The sequence below is a fragment of the Pholis gunnellus genome, assembly GCF_910591455.1.
Source record: "Pholis gunnellus genome assembly, chromosome: 6".
NCBI classification, from domain to species: domain Eukaryota; kingdom Metazoa; phylum Chordata; class Actinopteri; order Perciformes; family Pholidae; genus Pholis; species Pholis gunnellus.
In genome coordinates, this window is record NC_136532.1 from 20,694,560 (window position 1) to 20,713,664 (window position 19,105).

A 19,105-nucleotide genomic window follows, 5' to 3' on the forward strand; every position below is an offset into this window, starting at 1 on the left:
GTTTGTGGATTTTACATACAAAGAATCTTTCTTTTCTTACAAATAGAACCACTTAACAGTACGTAAGGTCTTAAAGAAGTTCCACTGCGAACAGACACAATAATCATATTTATTTCAGGTAATGCTAACTGATTAGACAATGGGAACTGTGCTTTCAAACATTTTGAATGCAGGATTTAGAATATGTTCACATTGTGTTATTACTATTGTAGTAAAGGTTGTACATCCCACCACTGATACGTTTAAAGTGTATTATATTTATTGTAAACTGGATTTACTGTACATAGTAATATTTTTAAGTACTTTTACTCTACTTGAGTAGACTTGTGCGTTATCTGACAAGCGCAAGCTGTCATTCGGTTTGACCTTCCTCAGCTACCGTAGGCTACGTCAGAGGTAAATACTGTCTGCTAGCCCACCACTAGCTAGCTTAGCTGTGAAGACAACATGGCTTTTACTTTGTACTCTCTCATTCAAGCAGCAATCCTGTGCGTCAATGCTGTCGCTGTGTTGCACGAAGAAAGATTTCTTAGTAAAAGTAAGTGGATGTAGTTTAAAGTGTGTGTGGGTCCTTATATATCACGTGAAATATAAATTAAGCTAGCTAATGCTAGCTAGCTAGCTAGTAACTTAACAGCTAACTAAAACAGTTGTAAAAACATAAAACAATTAGGATTTATAGGGGAAGAATGGCGTTATTTAGAGGTACAACCTCTAGTAAATGACAGAGAATGTTTTGTTTTAATAACAAAGCTGCATGTCTATCCCTATGTGTGTTTTAACCATCTCTAGTTGGCTGGGGAGTAGATCAAAGTGTCGGAGGCTTTGGTGATGAACCAGGTGTCAAAGTGCAGCTAATGAACCTGGTCCGCTCTGTGAGGACAGTGATGCGAGGTGAGTGTCTCTCTAGCACCATGTGTGGTGTTACACACACAGTTTGTGTAACGGTGAGTGACACAGGAGCCCAGTGGGACTCCTCTTGGCTCTCATCGTGTCATCTATTATCTTTATTTTTGCTCCACAGTGCCGTTGATTGCAGTGAATGCAGTCTGCATAGTGCTGCTGCTTCTGTTTGGATGAGGAGGAGAGAAGAGGAGACAAACCAGTCTGCTGTCGGGAGAACATCTCCATCACCTCAGGAAACCTTCTGCAGAAACATTGGATCACTTTGACTCACAACATGTCTCCTGTCAGCCTGAATGCGAATATTATAATTTAATATTTGACATCAATACATGGGATATTTGTCACGGCCTGTTTTGTACAGCACAGTTTAGAATGGTTAACATCCTTCTTTTGAACATCACAATACAATGCTGAATAGTAAACACTTAATGTGTCTATGATTTAAATATCAATATGAGAACATGGAAGCCGACTGTATGTTTGCAAGTTATACACTGAAATCATGTAAATTAATTATTGTATACGTGCTCTGATTGTTGATGCTCGCAAAGAAAAGATGTTTTTAAAACTCTCACTAAGTGTGTTTACGTCTCTCATTTCCTGAAATAGTCGAATCTGTTGTGTTTGTCCCAGCTCGCGCTCCGTACTTTTGACAGTGTCGTGGACATTGATGTCCGCTCGTGTTTGTGTTTACTTCTACAGTCCAGACCGATTTACAATTAAATTAAATACATTAGTGAATTAAAATGTAGTGATGTGTTATTAAAACCACGGCGTTGTATTGTAATTATTTGAGTAATAATGGGTAATGCGCAGAGTTCCATTGTTGCGTCGCTCTCTGTATCTTGTGTGTATTTAGTTTATGTTCACATTTACTGCTCTTATAAGTTGTTGAAAACAAATGTACTGAACGAGAGACTCCCAAGTTTTGTGTACCTTTACATCAAATACGTGACTAAAGCTCTGACTCGGAGGACAGGCTGCTTGCACACAGCAACTACAAGTAAGCGTGAAGTTGTTTACACGGTCCTCAACTGCAGGTAAGCACGGTCCACTTCCGCTGAAGCTTTTAACGAGACTAAACTGTCTGAGAATAACAGACTGCTGGTCATTCACAGTTTGAGTCAGCGTATTTGTCTTTAAAAGGCTGGAGACTCCCTTGTTGAGGAAGTTCTGCGATGCTGCGGGCTATGGTTGGGATTATCCAGACACAGAATATAGAGACATCCCAGTGTGCTTCCCAGAGATTCTCTGTCGCAGACTGCTGCTTATGGTGCTCACTGATGAAAACTTCAGACTCAGCCCAGCAGGTAAGACTTAACACACATTCAGCAGGTCTCTTTAAACATGATTAAAGCTGATCTTTTTTTTAAGCTGTCTAATACACTAGAACACACATGTTAAATACATTTGCATAATTCCCACTGCCCTAATTTCAACGATTTAATGAATGCTTATAATAAAATGTTTGAAAAATGGTGATACAAGGGTTATTGTGAATTTCTTTTGCAGGTCTGTTTCGTGTGCGTCAGAGTTTGAAAACCCTCCAGCCAGTTGATGAACTGAAGAAGGGTCCGTTCATGCTGCAGGTCAGAGTTCAGGAGTACCGGCAAATTGATGCAGGGGTGGAGGTCGACATCGGTCTGTCTGCCACTTCTCGTACCGGATGCCCAGTGTGGGAAAGCGTCCTTACACTGCTGTCCAAAAACGGGCTCCACAAAGCCAGCAACTGCTTACCTAAGAATGCACACGAATGTGAGCAATAATCTGGTGGTTTCTGCTTAGATTTCAGCCTTTTCATACAACAAATACCAATTATTGTAGTCTTCTTTTTCGTGGCAGAAGCAAAGTCTATCTCTTCTGTTTCTGGTCATATGTCTTTTGACAGGCCAACCAGATGAACCAGCTCCAGAACATGTGAAGCAGATAGAGGTCAGCGTTCCCAGGACTACCGGACTGCAGTGTGTTTGGTACTTCTCTGACTGCTCACCCTATCGGCTCCTCTCTCTATCGGCCAGGCTCTTTGGCTCCAGATCGCAGACCGCACCAAGTCTCTGGATGCTGTCTGTGTGCCTGGCTGAAATAGAAAAGCACAAAGGTAAAAGATTTCATGACAAGAACAAACTTACTGACAGGTTAGGTTGATGAAACATTGTAGTAGTTATTTTTGCTATTAAATATTTAAAAAAAGGAAACAGACCTTTTGTTGTTTCTCTGTTCTTTTCTTTTCTCGCTATAAGGCGAGTCAACATGTCTGCTGTGAAAATGTTTTGAGTCATACTGGTCACATCTTCTCATTGCTCTGTTGTGTCATCAGGGGTCGGAGTTATCACTGCTCCCATCAACCTCACTGCCGAATTTAAGGAGCCTCTTTTGGTACCAGGCAGAGTGAAAATCAAGATTTGGGAGAAAAACGGGGATCAGTCTCCTGCCCAAGACCTCAGCTTCCTCATGCAGCAACATGGGAGCAACAAATATCACATGACGGGATTGATTTCCAGATGATTGACTAATTTATACGGTTAAAATTTGTAGTTTTGTCAATACACAATAAATGATTTTCTTTCTGTTTTGTTCTGCTTCAATTTGGATAACCAGGTGTATAATCAATGAAATGCAACAAAGCTGGTCCGGACAATCAGCCAATTAACAAGTTTATTCTCATGTGATCATAAAATAAGCTTATTTTTTTGAAATAGAGAATAGATAGATTTGATAATATCAAAAAGCTATATGTCGTCCAATAAACTAAACTAAAATAAATGCCTAACAACACCTGTGTGTGCCTGCTGCTCGTCAAGAAGTTTGTACCATGTAACTCTCAGTAAAAGCACAACTTTTACATTTCTGTTTCTGTCTGTTGATGGAATCTGTTAATCAGGGAGCTTTAGATGCATTGGCAGATACATTTTTGAATTTTAGACCAGCTGACCCTTGCTTTGAGTCTTCATGATAAGCTAAGATAATTGCTTCAGGCTAATGCTCCATATTTACCCTACAGACATGAACAAGAAAGCATATGTATTCCCAAAAATCAATTTAAGTTGGAATATATCTGATTACATTTATCAGCAGGACGTTGCGCTGCATGTTTCATCGATCTACTGTACATGAGCACTTTGTCAGATGGCATGTCTACCGGTTGACTATAGGCTAATGCAGACACCATCCCTACAGGGAAGGAAGACCTTTCAATATTTGATCCCTCTGTTATTCCAGTTTGCAGCTTTCTTGTGTGTGGAGGTCTGTCCTCCTGTATTATTTATTGGAACACAGTCAGTGAATGTGAAGCCATGCATCCCTGCACCACTGTAACATTTCCTGCTAGCATTCCTTCTTTTTTAATAACAATAATTGTCCGATAAGTGAACGTTCATGTTGTGTTCTGTAGATACTGATTGTTTCCAGGTGAAAATATGTGCAGCCATGAATGTTGAACTCGTTGAACTTGGGGGTGGGGGGGAAATAAATAGTGTGATTTAAATGGGTAGAGCGTCCCGTGACTGCCTCCCTGCACACACTGTGAGCAGTTGTAGTTTATAAGATGAGGGGAGGGCGTGTGTGTAGAGTCTCTGTTTATAGACGACCAGACGGAAGATAAATCAGTTTCACCAGCTTTACTACAGATCGGAGGGACACATGCTGGTTCATCCCACTTCTACCATGTGATTTTCATTACCTGCAACTTGGGGAAGATTTCAACTGTGGAAGGCTTACGGTAAAAGCTTTTTATTAATATTTGAATGCAAGTGGATTTTGTGAAAATTGAGCTTTCTTTATGTAGGCTTCTGTTTTCCTGTTATATCACTGTAATTGATATATAGCCTACTAATCTAGTTAGTGTATGGGACACAGATGTTCTGTCCCCCTACAAAAGGAACTTCATTAAATACTTCAACTCGTGGATGGCAATAATTCAAACTAAGGTGAGTCTTGGGTCTTTGGTTAATTCAACATTATTGTCTTATTCCTCCCCGTCAGTATACATTTCCTTTGCCACAGGTAAAGCTGTTGTCAACCTTCTCATAGTCACTGCTGAGACAAAAAGCTGAGTGTGTTTAGATCAAATCTATTTTTCATCTATTGTTCCTCAGCTACCACCACATGCTGGAGTGGAGTAGACTCTTGCTTGAACATGTACATTGCTGTTATTATTCATTTATAGAGTCCCAATTCTGTCATGCATATGAGTCAGTGAAGTGTAAGAGGGTCAGACAGCTAAGCTCCGTACAGAGTGGATTGCATTTAGCATGCAGAGACGTAAAGTGGGAACACTCCTCTTGAAAGAGTCTTGTATTTAATGTAAATATGTCATTTGTCACATGTGTTCCTCTTTAAATAGTATACAGTAATGTAATGTACAGTTCAAAACAAATTTGAACATTCACTTTTCAGAAACAGTATCTGCTACTGTAGCTTTGGCTGATGGTAGATTTCTACAGTATGAACAATTAAAACACCTGCCATTCTGCCAATATATCCACCACTTCGTCTCTTTTGTTTCTGTGTGAAGAGGAGATGGGTGTGTGTGGTTTTTAGAGAGATGAGATGACACGAACACACTCCTTCCTTGGTTAGAGCACTTTAGAGGAATTCATCCGTCTCCTTCTTCAAAGAGCTGATCCTCTGGGAATTCAAGTTATTTTTGCTTCTTTTAAAAGTACCAGCTTCATTTATTTATTCAGAGAGGCCAATACTAAATGACAGCTTGTTCTCTCTTACTGTTGTTCATGAAGTCCGTTGCACTTGCTATTACCTGCCCCAGTTGCTGTGTTAGGGAAAGATGTGACTAATATTAATGCTGCAACTGCACAATAGTACCATGTATGCTAGGGGTGAGTGACGTCTGGCTCAGTGTATGTTATTTGTAATGGTGCATTAGCGATGCAAAGGGTGAAACGTTAAAGGAAAACCCAGAATAGATTAGTGAAAAAATACAGGGCTCAATAAATAATCATTCAATAATGAGTATGAAGATGATGTAAATGGTGGTACAGCCATAGTCACTTGATCTGAACCCGGTTGAACACTTATTTGACATATTAGTGCAGCTTGCAAGATCACCACCACCATCATTAAGTATAAATGAGAGAATATCTTTTGGAAAAATGGTGTTCATCCCTCCAGTAGAGTTCCAGTGGAAACAACGCCGGGTAGCATTGAAGCTATTCTGGAGGTTCATGATGGCCCAACACTTTACGACCCTTAAGACCCTTTGGCTTTGGTTACACTTGTCTTTTCAATGTGACTTTTACGATAAGATGCGCCAGATTGGAACTCAGCTATGTCCACATTTGTGTGTTCACACTTAAATGAGACCTGCGTAGTTGGATAGTGATCGGATGTATTCAGCGGTCAAAGGAACACTTCAGCTGGCCCCGTTCAACGCGAAGGAGCAGCGGCTGTACTCTGAACCCCCTCCGGATGTCTGAGCTCCTCACCCTATCTCTCTCATTCTTTCAGTCACTACCCAAACTCATTTCAGTCACTACCTATACTCATACAACGCCCGTATTGCTGCTGACACTGCACCGCACCTGTCCAGCTCCCACTCCGTCCAAAAATGTGCCAAAGTAGTTGGTATGTAATTCTTAATCAATCTTAACTGAAGGTCTACTTACTAGCTCTTTCTGCAGCATCATTAATAACGCTGGCTAGTAAATAGATCTAGAGTTAAGTTTTTTTCAAACTACTATTTCCAAAGCCAAGTATTCATTTAAAATGTTCTTTTTTGTTTCAGTGCAGCAAGCAAAAATACATGAAGAAGCAAGGAAAAGGCAACACTGCTGCCAGCATCCCCCTCTCTTCCCCACCAGGGAACAGCGGTGTGCAGGTCTACCATGACTACCAGAGTGTGGCTTTTAAGATGTATTCTGGGAACGGTCATGCTATAGAAAATGGCTGTCACACCAGGAGAGACCGGATCACCAGCCGAGATGGTACAGGCAAGATGTCCTCCATTCCAGACATCATTTCTAACAGCCAGGACCAGAGGTACAGCATGAAAGACGAGAGTGTTCAGAGGAACTCCCCATGGATGATGGATTCCAGCAGCCAAGCATATTCAGGACCAGAGGACAACTCCACAGACCCACATGAGACCCTGACAGAGACTTCTACTCTGACCTTTGTGGATGTTCACACCCTGGAGGAATCGACAGAGAACCACAGCCTCCATGGGGTGGGGATGTTTGGGATGAAGGAGTTTGTGCTGATAGACGATGACGATGACGGAGACATGTCGCTAAGAGAGAAAACAGTGATAGACTTGTCCGTCATGGATGGAAAAGCTGCTGACCTGGTGTGTGGGAGGCTGCTGTCTACCTCCAGTGGCTCCCTGTCAGAGAGTAAGGACGAATTTGCAGCTCCTGGAGCGCCTCCACCTGAGGAAGTTGAGACGGCACATGAAAAGAAACGCTGCTGTTTCTGCACTGTTTTATGAACAAGTAGGTCTCTGCAGGAGTTTGTGTGAAGCTGTTCTAGACGACTCGGTTCTGATCTCTCTGGCTAAACACTACTACATACTGGTTTTATATATGTGTTCCTGTTGAATTGCACATTTATAGGTATGGTGATATACTATTGCGTAATTTCATTTATTGACTTTTTTGTTTTACTCAATATGTCTGGCATTCATTTTACACAAAGCCTTTATTCAACATTAACACAAACATATTTGTGTTGGTCTCAAATGTCAGCCACTAATGTTTTTTTTAACACTCCTTATTTAAGTAGCCTAATTATGAAATATATGTATGCTGAGACGCATTCACGGATTCACATTGACATAATTGGATAATTTAGGTTAAGATAATCATTTTCAAGTTCAACAAACACATCTCTGAAGTTAATTATACTGTTTTTATACAAAACAAAAGGCATGTTCCTATAATATTTTATCTGAACGACTTTCAGATTTTGTGATAACTACACCGGTCTAAAAAGATCAGGTGCTAACAACAAATAAAGATATCTCCAATGACCAAATGTGTCTAGTTGTGTCTCTATTTGCACACTTCGCATGGCCATGTTATGTTGACTAACCACTGCTGCACTGCAACGAATACACCAACTATAAAAATGCACAATGATCCGTTCATTAGGCCAAGGTGTTATCAAATGAGAGGACCCAGTGATCTTGGCTTGGCCTGGATCCTGATCTCAAAGATGTGGAGTCTTTGGCATCTAGTAGCACTAGAGCCGCAGAGCCCAAAGGTTACCAAAATACAATACCCACCCCAACAACAGCCGGTTCACCCTGCTGCCATCTGTCTTACCACCAGACTACCAAGCAGCTTCTTTCCTCAGGGTACGAGACTCCTCATCTCATCCTCTGTACTCAAAACAAACATTTTGTTTCATTACGTTTTTTCCTGTGTCGCAAAAAGGGACTAAACTTGCTTACTTACTTTGTGAAACCCTGTGTCGTAGAATGACAATAAATGAACCTTGAACTTGATGTAATACAAAGTCCTGCCGATGGTTTCACGCCACTCCACTGAAATGCATTCAACATGTTTGTTAGACCTCAAGGATACATACAAATGTGTTTTGGTGAGCAACACTGAATGTCAATATAAATTTAGGTTGTTTACATGAAAACTCCACAAGGCACCTGTAAGTAAGTAAGTAAACCCTTCACCAATATCTGTGTGAAGCTCGACATCTACTGGTGAAAGCAGGTCTGAACTGTCCATCTTGTCCTCTGTAGAGAGACATCGCTAAACACCAGGCACTATGGTATATTCTGCACCTGTTGTTCAACAGGTGACTCTGGTTCGAGGCTAGCTTACACTTTCAAGTCATAAATCATGTGTCGCTGAGGAAGTAATGCATTTTAGGCCTGTGGAATAAAGCCTTAGTTCAGGCAGAATTGATTGGCATCAGCTGTTTCTTTCATGCCTCCCGATCATTGCCTCATTCACAGGTGTGTAGCTACCAGCTATACACTATTGCTCTGCCTCCTTATGTGTTATATCATTGTTGATTGCATAAATATCATGTTCATGTATGTTCCTATTAAGGGGGAATCATTCTTTCAACAAAAACACGATGATGCGCGTCCGAGTCTTTTCCATTAAATCTGACTCTCGAACCATTGGCTATAAATGGTCAATCCCCTGATGTAAGTGTTGCTGACTGAACTAGTTTTGTGCTTTGGGCAGGGGTTAATCAGTCCAGTCCAGCAGGCACTGGTGTGAGGCGGTAGCTTGTTGGTTTGAGTGACAGAGATACCCCACTAAGGACCATGCTTGGCTGACAGATAGCAGCTCACCACACTTATCTTCCCCTCCCACAGCACGCCAGCTGACACCCCATCAGCACCTACTACAGACCCCGTGGTAGGACGAGGAGGGATGTCGGTTTCATTGACTTCAAAAACCAGTAAATGTTTGAGGATTATATTAAAAAAGGATCAATTCAGTTAGTTTAATAAGGGTTACTTTAAATATATAGGGCAAAGGGTGAAGGTGTACTATGAAATTCATAAAATGTCATTAAAATTAACTTGTTATTGATGTAGTTTCTAAGTCATCTTAGTTAAAGACCCTTAACTAGCCGATAATGCGGTTAATGCGGTTAAAAAATATCTAAACTGACACTTTGTTTTTTAAAAGCGCATCCAACAGGTTCATCGGGCCAAATATAGCCGTTATCAGCCACCGCAGCATGAGCGTGCAGTTCACCAAAGTGAGCACTGAGCGTATCAACACATGTGAAGAGTAACCGAATGTGTCAGGGAATGACAGATTAAGCCCCCCAAAAAAACCACCAGCTGCCAGAAGACCATTGACAAAAGGAGCTATTTCTCAGAGTGACCTCAGCTCACCCACTCAGTCCTCTCAATCCTGGTTATCAAATCCGCTCAGTGTCATCATGGACCACAAGACGGAAGTGAAACACACACAAAAAAGAAGATGGGGAGGTTTAGCGTCTGGTGAAGTGAAGAGAGCGTCAGGGAGACTCTCAGAGAGGATGGACGAGAGAAACGGAGCAATGATCCTGGTTATTCTGCTCTGTGTCACAGCAGGTGAGAATACTGATAATCTTTCTTGTCACATCATTCACACCTGGTGATTATCTAATACCCGTTCTATTTTTAAAATATTTATGTTTCCCTGAAAATTGCAGAAGGGGTGAATAGAACGATATTGACTGATGGAAGTTGTTTCTATCCTCTCATTAATTCCAGCAAAAGGCCACATTCTGGACGTGTGTCCCACCTGCCACGCTAACGCCACATGTGATGACAAGTTAGACGGCTCTGGAAAAGTTTGTAACTGCATGTACGGCTTTGTTGGAAATGGGAGAACCTTCTGTCAAGGTAAGAAAAAAACTTGGTTTATTTATCAAGTGAAGCTATATGAAGTATTTCCGTCTCTTTTCCTATAAGAAAAGGGGTTTGCAATGTTAAGAATAAGAGTCTACAGCTGCAGTGGCTCTGTGAGGCTGTACTTCGGCATATATTCTCAATGAATTCTCAATTTTCTTGGAGATCACTGAAGTCAGTAGGATTTATTTTTTGGGGGACCATGCGTGTCTGTAAAAAACTTTATGGCAATCCGTTCTATGGACATTTTGACTTGTCAAAGTAAAAGCACTGTAGGAATTAATAACATCAATTAGTTCAACTCCCTCTCTCCTATGTTGAAGTGCAGTAAATATTTTTTCTTCCAGATAAAGATGAGTGTCAGATAGGTACCAGTAAGATCTGTGGGCAGCACACCACCTGCCACAACACATATGGCAGCTACTACTGTACCTGCCTGGCCGGCTACAGCCCTTCTAACAACATGGCCGTCTTCATCCCAAATGATGGAACCCACTGCCAGGGTGAGTTTAGGCTGGACATGGGGCTTTTTACAGGACTGGTGTAGGCATAACTATACAGAGAGGTATAGAGGACAACATGAAATTTGAACTTTTACCTGTAAAACAAGCCTTTCATTATGGTTTTTATTTGTCACATGCTCATTTACCATGCATTGTGCAGACAATGACGAGTGCAGGATCACAGGCTTGTGTGGAGAGGGAGCTCAATGCAGGAATCTTGAGGGCAGTTTTGCCTGCAGCTGCCAGCTGGGATATCAAGTCCACAACGGAGCGGAGCCCTTCCACCCTCACAGAGACAAAGCTTCCTGCAAAGGTAACACAGCATTAATGTGTTTTGAATAAGCATAATTACAGTTATAAGTATATTAAATATACACTTTTCCAGTGTATGTGGTATGGGTTTGGGACTCGGCTCCAGACAATCAAGCAAGAGGGCAGTAGATGGACTTTCAAACCCTTTCAAAGGAGATTAACTTAAATTCCTAGTGTGTATTTTATCTGTTTATCTTGCTCCACACAAATCGTACTCCAAAGACACACATGGAGTTAATTGCAAATTCAGCCTAACCCATCCCTTGATGTCATTAGTGTGTACCCCTCACTGTGGTCCTGGCTGGTGTAACAGTGGCAGTGCCTGCTGCGTGTGGGTGGGCAAACAGCTGGAGCTAATCTTGACTTTTGTTTGTTCTCGTCCCGCTCAGTGGTTGACTGCGGCCAGCCTGCCTCAGTGGAGGACGCAGTGCTGCTGTCAGTCACAGGCACCACATACAGCAGTGTGGCCATGTTTGTCTGTGATAAAGGCTTTGTGTGGAGGAGTGGAGACAACAGCTCTATGTGTGGAGCTGATGGACTGTGGAAAGGACCCAACATGGTCTGTGAAGGTAACAAAACACACATCAAATATATATATATATATATATATATAGTCTGCCTTTCTCCACAGCTTCTAGTATTATATTACTCTGTATGATCATTCGTCACCACATTGCAACTTTGTACGTTGCTTTCGCTGCTCTCTGCTTGTGTTTTTTTTATTGTTTGGCTTTTCAGGAGTTCTTAACAGTGTCAATTAAATGTATCACAATAAAAAATGTAAGCATAAGTACTGTCGGCTAGTTTCTGCAGGACTTTGCTGCCCACAGGCTACTAACTAGCTCTACTTCTGCAGATTTCAATACAGATTTGTTGCTCACAATGTAGCATTGTCAAGGAACAGTATAACCGTGTTTAACCACAGGTGTGTAGTACTAGTTTGCACATGTGCAGTACCGATCTCAGCATCCGATCCAGCATCATCAGGCTGTATCGGTAGCAAACCCGATGCTGGTATCGGCTTTGGAACAACTCTAACATGGATCATAAAACTGATTGGTCGGAAAGAGTTCCTGGAGATTTTCCAGTGACTACGGTTTCATGCAGCATGTCACTGCTTTGGCCCTCAGAGGTTGACTGTGGCTCTCCCCCTGCCCTCCCTCACTCTCATATGCTGTGGAATAAGAGTTCAAGGATGGGCACCGAGGTGGTTTATCGGTGTAACTCTGGATATCATAATGTTGGAAAGGGCAATGTATCCATCTGTACTTCTGCTGGACAGTGGGAGAGACCGTCTATGCTCTGTCAAGGTACAGTCACTGTTTTATCAGACAATTTATTTACTATTTATTGTCAGTAATTACAATATCACTGGAAAGCATACTTATCCAAAGCACACAGATATACAGTTTGTTCTTTTTTTCTCTTTCCACCTTAACTTCCTGAGTTGAGTTAACTGGAATTAATCTGGATCTTCATGTTACATGTTATTCCTTGTAGAGGTCATGTGTGGAAGTCCTCCTACAATTGAATCCACTGAGCAGGTGTGGGACAGTCATTCAACCCCCGGCAGCACTGTGCTCTATGTTTGTAAAGAGGGCTTTTATTACAAAGGAGGACTTAATATATCGATGTGTAATGAAAACGGTCAGTGGACCCCCCCAAGTCTGTTGTGTCAAGGTAATTAAAACAACGACTGAAACCCTTCAATTAACACTTTTGTCAAATTGCTAAGAATTCATTAGATATAAAGAATGTTTTGTATGTACATGTCTATTCAAATATATATTTTTTTTTCTCTCTGTATAACCCACTGGGTGCATAATCTTCTGTCCCAGGTATATTATGTGGGGATCCTCCTATACTGCCTCACACTGGGCAAGTGTGGGATGGCAGCTCCAGCCCTGGAAGCACAGTGACTTACTACTGTAAAATAGGATTTTATCCCAGTGAAGGAAATAACATGTCATTGTGCTCAATTAATGGTTACTGGACAAAACCAAACATCTCATGCCAAGGTAAAAAAAAACTTCCTCCAAAATGTTGTTGTTGCTGTGGTTTAGCATTGCTTCTCCATTGTTGTTGTAGATTCAAATAATAACTGTTTTCATCCAATTCAATATTTCAATTTCCATACTTGTAGAAGTTGACTGTGGTGTGCCGCCACCCATCCCCCATTCAATCGTGCTGTGGGATAGAATCTCCACTTTGGGCTCTGAGGTTGTTTATCAGTGTAACTCTGGATATCGCAGTGTTGGAGATGGAGATGTTTCAGTTTGTACTGCCAGTGGAGATTGGGATGGAGCCTCATTGCTCTGTACAGGTAATAATGGCATTAATCTACACAACGGAGTATTGTGTTGCTGACCTCCAGTAAAAGTTATAATTCAATCCTCATGTCGGTTGGACGACATCATTTCCATGCTGTAATTGAACAGTATGAATGTTACTGTAATCATTCAGCTGTCATTACAATCACTTGAAACTGCAAAATGTGTAAATTCATCTGCAATGACTTGTTGTCTTTTTGTTGTAGAAATCAATTGTCAAGAGCCTGTTTTTAAACCTCGTGCTAAAATGCTGTGGGACGGCACATCACACATTGGCAGTGTGGTTTATTACCAATGTGAGGAAGGATATCACACCGAGAGCCTGAGAAACTACTCAGTATGTGGAGAGAAAGGACTGTGGGAGGATATTGAGCTATGGTGTGAAGGTGCAACGTTTGATGGCAGATATATTGATAAACTACTGTTTTCATTTCAGAATATTTGTAGCAATGGTTTGACATCTTCAAAAAGCAGCTGGTTAGCTTTGCTTAGCATAAAGACAGGAAACAGGCTCTGTTCAATGGTAACAAAATCAACCTATTAGCACCTAAAAAGCTCACATGTTCTATCGTGTTTGTTTAATCCACACAAATACCAAAGTGTAACTATTTCTTGGCCTGATGCAGTGACGGTCTTGAGTTTACACTGGTTGCCTGGTAATCTCACAGTGACAATAAGACTCCACTCACTGCACTTGGCCAAGAAATAGTTCATTTGTTACCTTTTGAGAGCCATGCTAGCTGTTTTCCCCCTGTTTCCAGTCTTTGTGCTAAGCTACGCTAACTGGCTGCTAGCTGAAGCTTCTTATTTACTGTAGAGACTTGAGCGTGGTATTGATCTTGTGACTCTGTGTAAGAAGGCAAATAAGCCGTTTCCCCAATATTCAAACTATTGCTTTAAAATAGAAGTATTAGTATATTGCTATGCTCTGTAAATAGTTGAAGTATGAAAATCCTGTCTGCCCATTCTATACTCTATAAACTTTCATATTCATATGTGGTACACATAAGTGTAATAAACACAAAGTGTGCTACTTGTTCTCATTATGTTTATGGAGGAATGAACTGTGTGAATTTGTGTTTTTCTTTGTGATATATTGCTAATTCATGTCTGTGTGCAGAAATAAGCTGCGGCCCCCCACTAACCCTCCCCCATACTAACCTCCGGTGGGATGGCACCAGTAGACCGGGCAGTGTGGTGCTGTATGAGTGCATGGATGGATTTTACCTGATGAGTGGAAACAATATTTCAACATGTTTACTATCAGGACAGTGGGGGAAGGTATCTGTGAAGTGCAAAGGTACAGTGATAATCTCTATACGTGCATCTATTTGACTGCGGAAGAATCATTCTTTGTTACTATGTTATTGACATAATTCAGTTGATGCTTTGATCTTATCTGGTAAGTAACTGATGAATGCTCTATATTGCCTCAGCTGTGGTTGGAGGCTCCTTTGTATTTATTCCCGCTTGGGCTATATGCTGTGTGTTGTTGAGGTATATTGCTGAATAATGTTTTGCAACTTTCACATTGTTATGCTGGTGTGATTCTTTCTTTGGGTCAATCCACTGCTGACTGAATGTCGAGGAAACAACATGTTGCACGACTTTTACCACCTGACGACTGATGAAATGTCTACAATATACTGTAATCATGCATATAAGGCCTTTCAGTCAATTAGTTAACCAGTGCCATTGTTTTCTTACAGCTAAATGTGGTCCGGTTCCCTTCCTTGCCAAATCAGAGGTGATGTGGCATAACAGGAGTGTAGTGATCCACCGCTGTGTGGATGGTTATCACAGCTGGAGGGGCAGCTACGTCTCTGTGTGTGGCAGCTCTGGGCTGTGGCAGAGAGCTACACTGAGATGCATAGGTGAGTAACAACACAACCCCCATTAGGATTTGTAATATGTCAAATAAAAAGGGGAAGATTTGTGGTACCATTTTACATCTCTTACAGAAATAAAGCCACCTGTCAATCACCTATCTGTCCTCAATGAAAAATGTCTGAATTGGAGAGCAGAGAAGTATGAGGAGGATAAAGAAGTATACAAGGTAGCAGATTCTATAATCCTTCTTTCACTGTCGTTGCTGTTTATCTTATCTCTATCTTACCATTATTGTCATCATAGGAAATATGGGCTTTCAGTATTTTTTTACCTTATTATATAGGTATATGTGAATGTGTACTTTTTTTCCCCATGATGCCACATTGCATATAACCGTTGCAGGTGACATACATAGGATCCAGAGACTACGAGAGGTCCTTTCATGATAGCGGGAAGCGGTGTCTGAGCTCTAAGGCAGACCAGCTGGAACTCTGTCTGAACCTGCTTCCAGTCACAAACTACAGCATCTCCATCACCGCACTGTCTTCCAGATTTACTGCCACCATCTCCTCTAACACCAGTTTAACAGGTATCATTGTACGGCCAACTCTCCTCTGACAAATGTCTCCCTGCATCAAAGTGAAACCAGGAGCTTTCAGCATTTCTGGAAATATTTAGAACTGTTATAATTGTATTGAATGTGATGCAGTCTTCTTTATACTAAGCATAATAACATTTGACAGTGCCCCCAGCACCAGTTGTCTACTACAGAGAGTTTGAGACTCCTGTACCAACATTGAGGCTCCGCAGATCCCCCAACACACTGGACCCAATAAGGTAACAATCAGCTCTATTGTTCTGCCAGGTTACAGAGTAAATTAAAACCCTATGAGTGAAAACAGCAAGACATGCTTAAATGAGTTTGATAATTCATAAATCTTTACAATAAATCTAGTTAATAGCACATATATAACTCCTGGACCCTTCCATGAATATCACATTAGTCTCCATCCGCTTTTCATGGCTAAACTCAATGTCTCACTATCTCTACTGACATTCATCGTCACCCAACCACCGCAGAAAAGAAGATATAGAGCTAAACGGATGAATCAGCAAGGTAGACGTATCAGCTGATATTAGCTTATTGCAGATATAGCTTATGTTGGCCGATTTGTGTAAAGAAAGCGCAGTCCAGGAATTACAAACTAGGTTACGGGTCATTTGGATTAGAAGCAGTGGCTCCACTACATCGTTTGTCCACCACAGGTGACTGACAAGTTGATTTATATTCTGTATCCACAGTTTAGGATGGAAGTCCTGTGCGGCAAGTTTTTCCAAAACTTTGCCCACCTGTTTCAAAGATAATTCTTTTTTCTTTTAACTTTGAAAGATGATCCTGCAATACCGTTTTTCACCAGTTCTTAAGTCAGAATCACATTCATGCATGTACCACGTTACCTTTATGTCATATGCAGGTGTTGCAAATTGTTCATGTAAAGAATTGAACGTGTTAACATACCTTTATGTATGACCATATGGTAACAATTTCTTTGTTCTTCATTCTGCAGTTTGTACCAGGTGTTTGTGCTTCCTGTAGAGGGGATTATAATGTTTGACTGTTCCTGTCCTGCGAGCTCAGACGTCTCAAGCAAAACAAAGTCCTCAACAGAGTACATCACTGCCCAGATTGATGTCAGACATGTTGGGACAGAGATGAACTTTACTGTAGGAGATGGACTCTACTATGGAGGCTTCTTTAATGCACAACTGGAGAACGGCAGGAACTATTATATCATCTTACGAGCTGTCAGTCAGTGGAAAGCGGTGGGTCCAACTACGATACAATAAAGTATCAGTATACAAATGTATTGACTTATAAACTGCAACAAACTTTGCAGTTTACTAATTGAATTACCTGAATGTTTTCTCCTCTAGGCTTTAAAAAGTTCCTGTGTCCTGTGGGCTAAAGTAAGAGGTAATTTACTGGCCAACCCAAATATTATAGTGTCCTTTTTTTAAATGATTTATCTTGGGAAATTACATTTTACCCAGTGTAGGCAGCTGGATGTTATACGGTTAAGAAAGGAGAGAGGAGAGAAAGAGGCTGAGCGAGGAGAAGGTGGTTCGGGCTGGTCTGGTTCGGTGTTGGGAGTTCACTAAAGTTATGAGGAAAACCCAGAACGTGTTGGACTGATTTATTTATTCCTTATCATACTGCCACGTCGCTTACACTAGTAACAACTTTCAGAAGGGAGAAGGCAACAGAAAGTATTTCAAATAAGTAGATGTAGAAAAAGCTCGTTGCCAGTCACTCACACGCAGCATTTCCTTGTTCCAGGTACATCCTATGTTCTGAGGGTTTCATCTCTGTCGGCTGCTGCATCAATAGGACTGGTTGCCTTGGTCATTTTGGGTGGATACAGTTTCACCTGGTATGTAAGATGGTACAATAGAGTATCATAACCCTGTTAATATCCTGTTATGTGTGAATCAACTGTTATTTAATTACATCAAATCTACACATTCTGAAGTGATTCTAGTGTTTCTGGAATTTTCAAAGATGAAATCAATGCATGATCAGTGCATAATTCAAAAACTAATAACTATGATTGGTAATCACAGACTGCAAATAGAATATTAATTTTTGATTTGTTTCTGGTGACAAAATGCAGTAATCCTGCATAGTGCAAGTGGCCTGTTATATTTCACTATGAATGACTGTAACTTGGGTGTTTTACACACTATCAGGTGAAAGACGGCACTTGAAATTGTAATTTAATGACCTGTTTTCCCTCTGTCGTCTTTTCCAGGTTTTTCAAGAGGACATGACACTCCTAAACTACTTAATTGTCATTATGACGAATATAATTACAGTCTTGACTTCACATCTGTGCATTTTATTTTGTACATTTTGTAAATTATTATAATAAACTGTTTTTTTCACTTCAATAACAGTTGAATGATTAGTGGATGTCAATGTGTACTTGGAATGAAGCAATCCACTTTGTAAAGCAGACCATTTGTGACTTCACTGTTTGAGAAACCTTCTGACACACTCCCATGATCAGAGTCTACAGGAATAATAGATTACAATACCAAGACTTTATAACTGAGCTATGTGCTTTGGTAGAGTTGAAGAGACTGTATAGTCCCCTAATAATGTATGCATTCAAACACAATGTCATGTCTTGTGAAGTTATGTGTTAAGCCAGTGGTGTCCAGCCTTTTTGTATCTGTGACTCCTTTTCTAATCTTTAACAAAAGAGTGATGTTTCTCTCCCACATTGTTTAATTGGAAGACTTTTTGGAGCTGTAAAGAGATGATTTGATTCTTTCTCATCTTGTATCCTCTTGAGACACATACATCTTGGGAATATAGACTCATTTTGGGAATAGTCTACTCACAATGGTCGACTGTAATAACTGTATTTGTCACCTCTCTCTTATTTAATTCCTTACCATGTAGGTACGGAGAGGATACCTCCAGGGCTAGGGAAACTGGAAAATAAACAGAATATATTTTCATTAAGAAAACATAGGGGTTAATGATGACACTCAAATCACGATTGATCGTTGTGTTTATCTTAATATGTTTACTAATATTAACATTGTATTATTAGGTTATTATTTTTGGCTTATTTGTATCTGGAAGGTGAGGGTTTACGGCTGTCCCACTATCAAATCATGCAGTGTTTGAGGGCTCTCTTGCAGACATTTTGAGCCCTTTATGAACCCTTTTCATAAGTCAGCACTTCTGCAGACTTTGCCCAAGGAAATTACCCACAATTCATAGCAATGTGACAATAAACATGGGGTTACCAGTGGAAGTATGGAGAAGTTTAAAAAAAAGGTAACCAAAGAGGAACGGCCCATGTGTGTTCAGCTTGGCAAAG

At 40.8% G+C, this 19,105-nt stretch overlaps 3 protein-coding genes across 3 annotated transcripts; all 3 read left to right on the forward strand.

Moving 5' to 3' along the window:
* Positions 1-397: 397 nt before the first annotated feature.
* On the forward strand, positions 398-1,460 carry LOC306697696 (immediate early response 3-interacting protein 1). The gene is made up of 3 exons (XM_079161722.1): positions 398-538; positions 793-894; positions 1,025-1,460. The coding sequence occupies exons 1-3, from the start codon at positions 448-450 to the stop codon at positions 1,078-1,080; spliced, it is 249 nt and encodes an 82-aa protein (XP_079017848.1). The 5' UTR covers positions 398-447; the 3' UTR covers positions 1,081-1,460.
* A 208-nt stretch (positions 1,461-1,668) lies between these two features.
* LOC306697695 (uncharacterized protein) lies at positions 1,669-3,671 on the forward strand. Its single transcript, XM_079161721.1, has 5 exons — positions 1,669-1,946; positions 2,053-2,216; positions 2,419-2,661; positions 2,795-3,004; positions 3,224-3,671. Exons 1-5 carry the CDS (start codon positions 1,708-1,710, stop codon positions 3,409-3,411), a joined length of 1,044 nt encoding a protein of 347 aa, XP_079017847.1. The 5' UTR covers positions 1,669-1,707; the 3' UTR covers positions 3,412-3,671.
* A 6,190-nt stretch (positions 3,672-9,861) lies between these two features.
* susd1 (sushi domain containing 1) lies at positions 9,862-18,120 on the forward strand. Its single transcript, XM_079161734.1, has 19 exons — positions 9,862-9,937; positions 10,100-10,231; positions 10,585-10,740; positions 10,901-11,053; positions 11,442-11,621; positions 12,183-12,362; positions 12,553-12,732; positions 12,891-13,070; positions 13,196-13,375; positions 13,589-13,768; positions 14,503-14,682; positions 15,092-15,256; positions 15,344-15,438; positions 15,615-15,801; positions 15,956-16,049; positions 16,781-17,036; positions 17,148-17,187; positions 17,551-17,644; positions 18,023-18,120. Exons 1-19 carry the CDS (start codon positions 9,883-9,885, stop codon positions 18,039-18,041), a joined length of 2,706 nt encoding a protein of 901 aa, XP_079017860.1. The 5' UTR covers positions 9,862-9,882; the 3' UTR covers positions 18,042-18,120.
* The last annotated feature ends 985 nt before the right edge of the window (positions 18,121-19,105 follow it).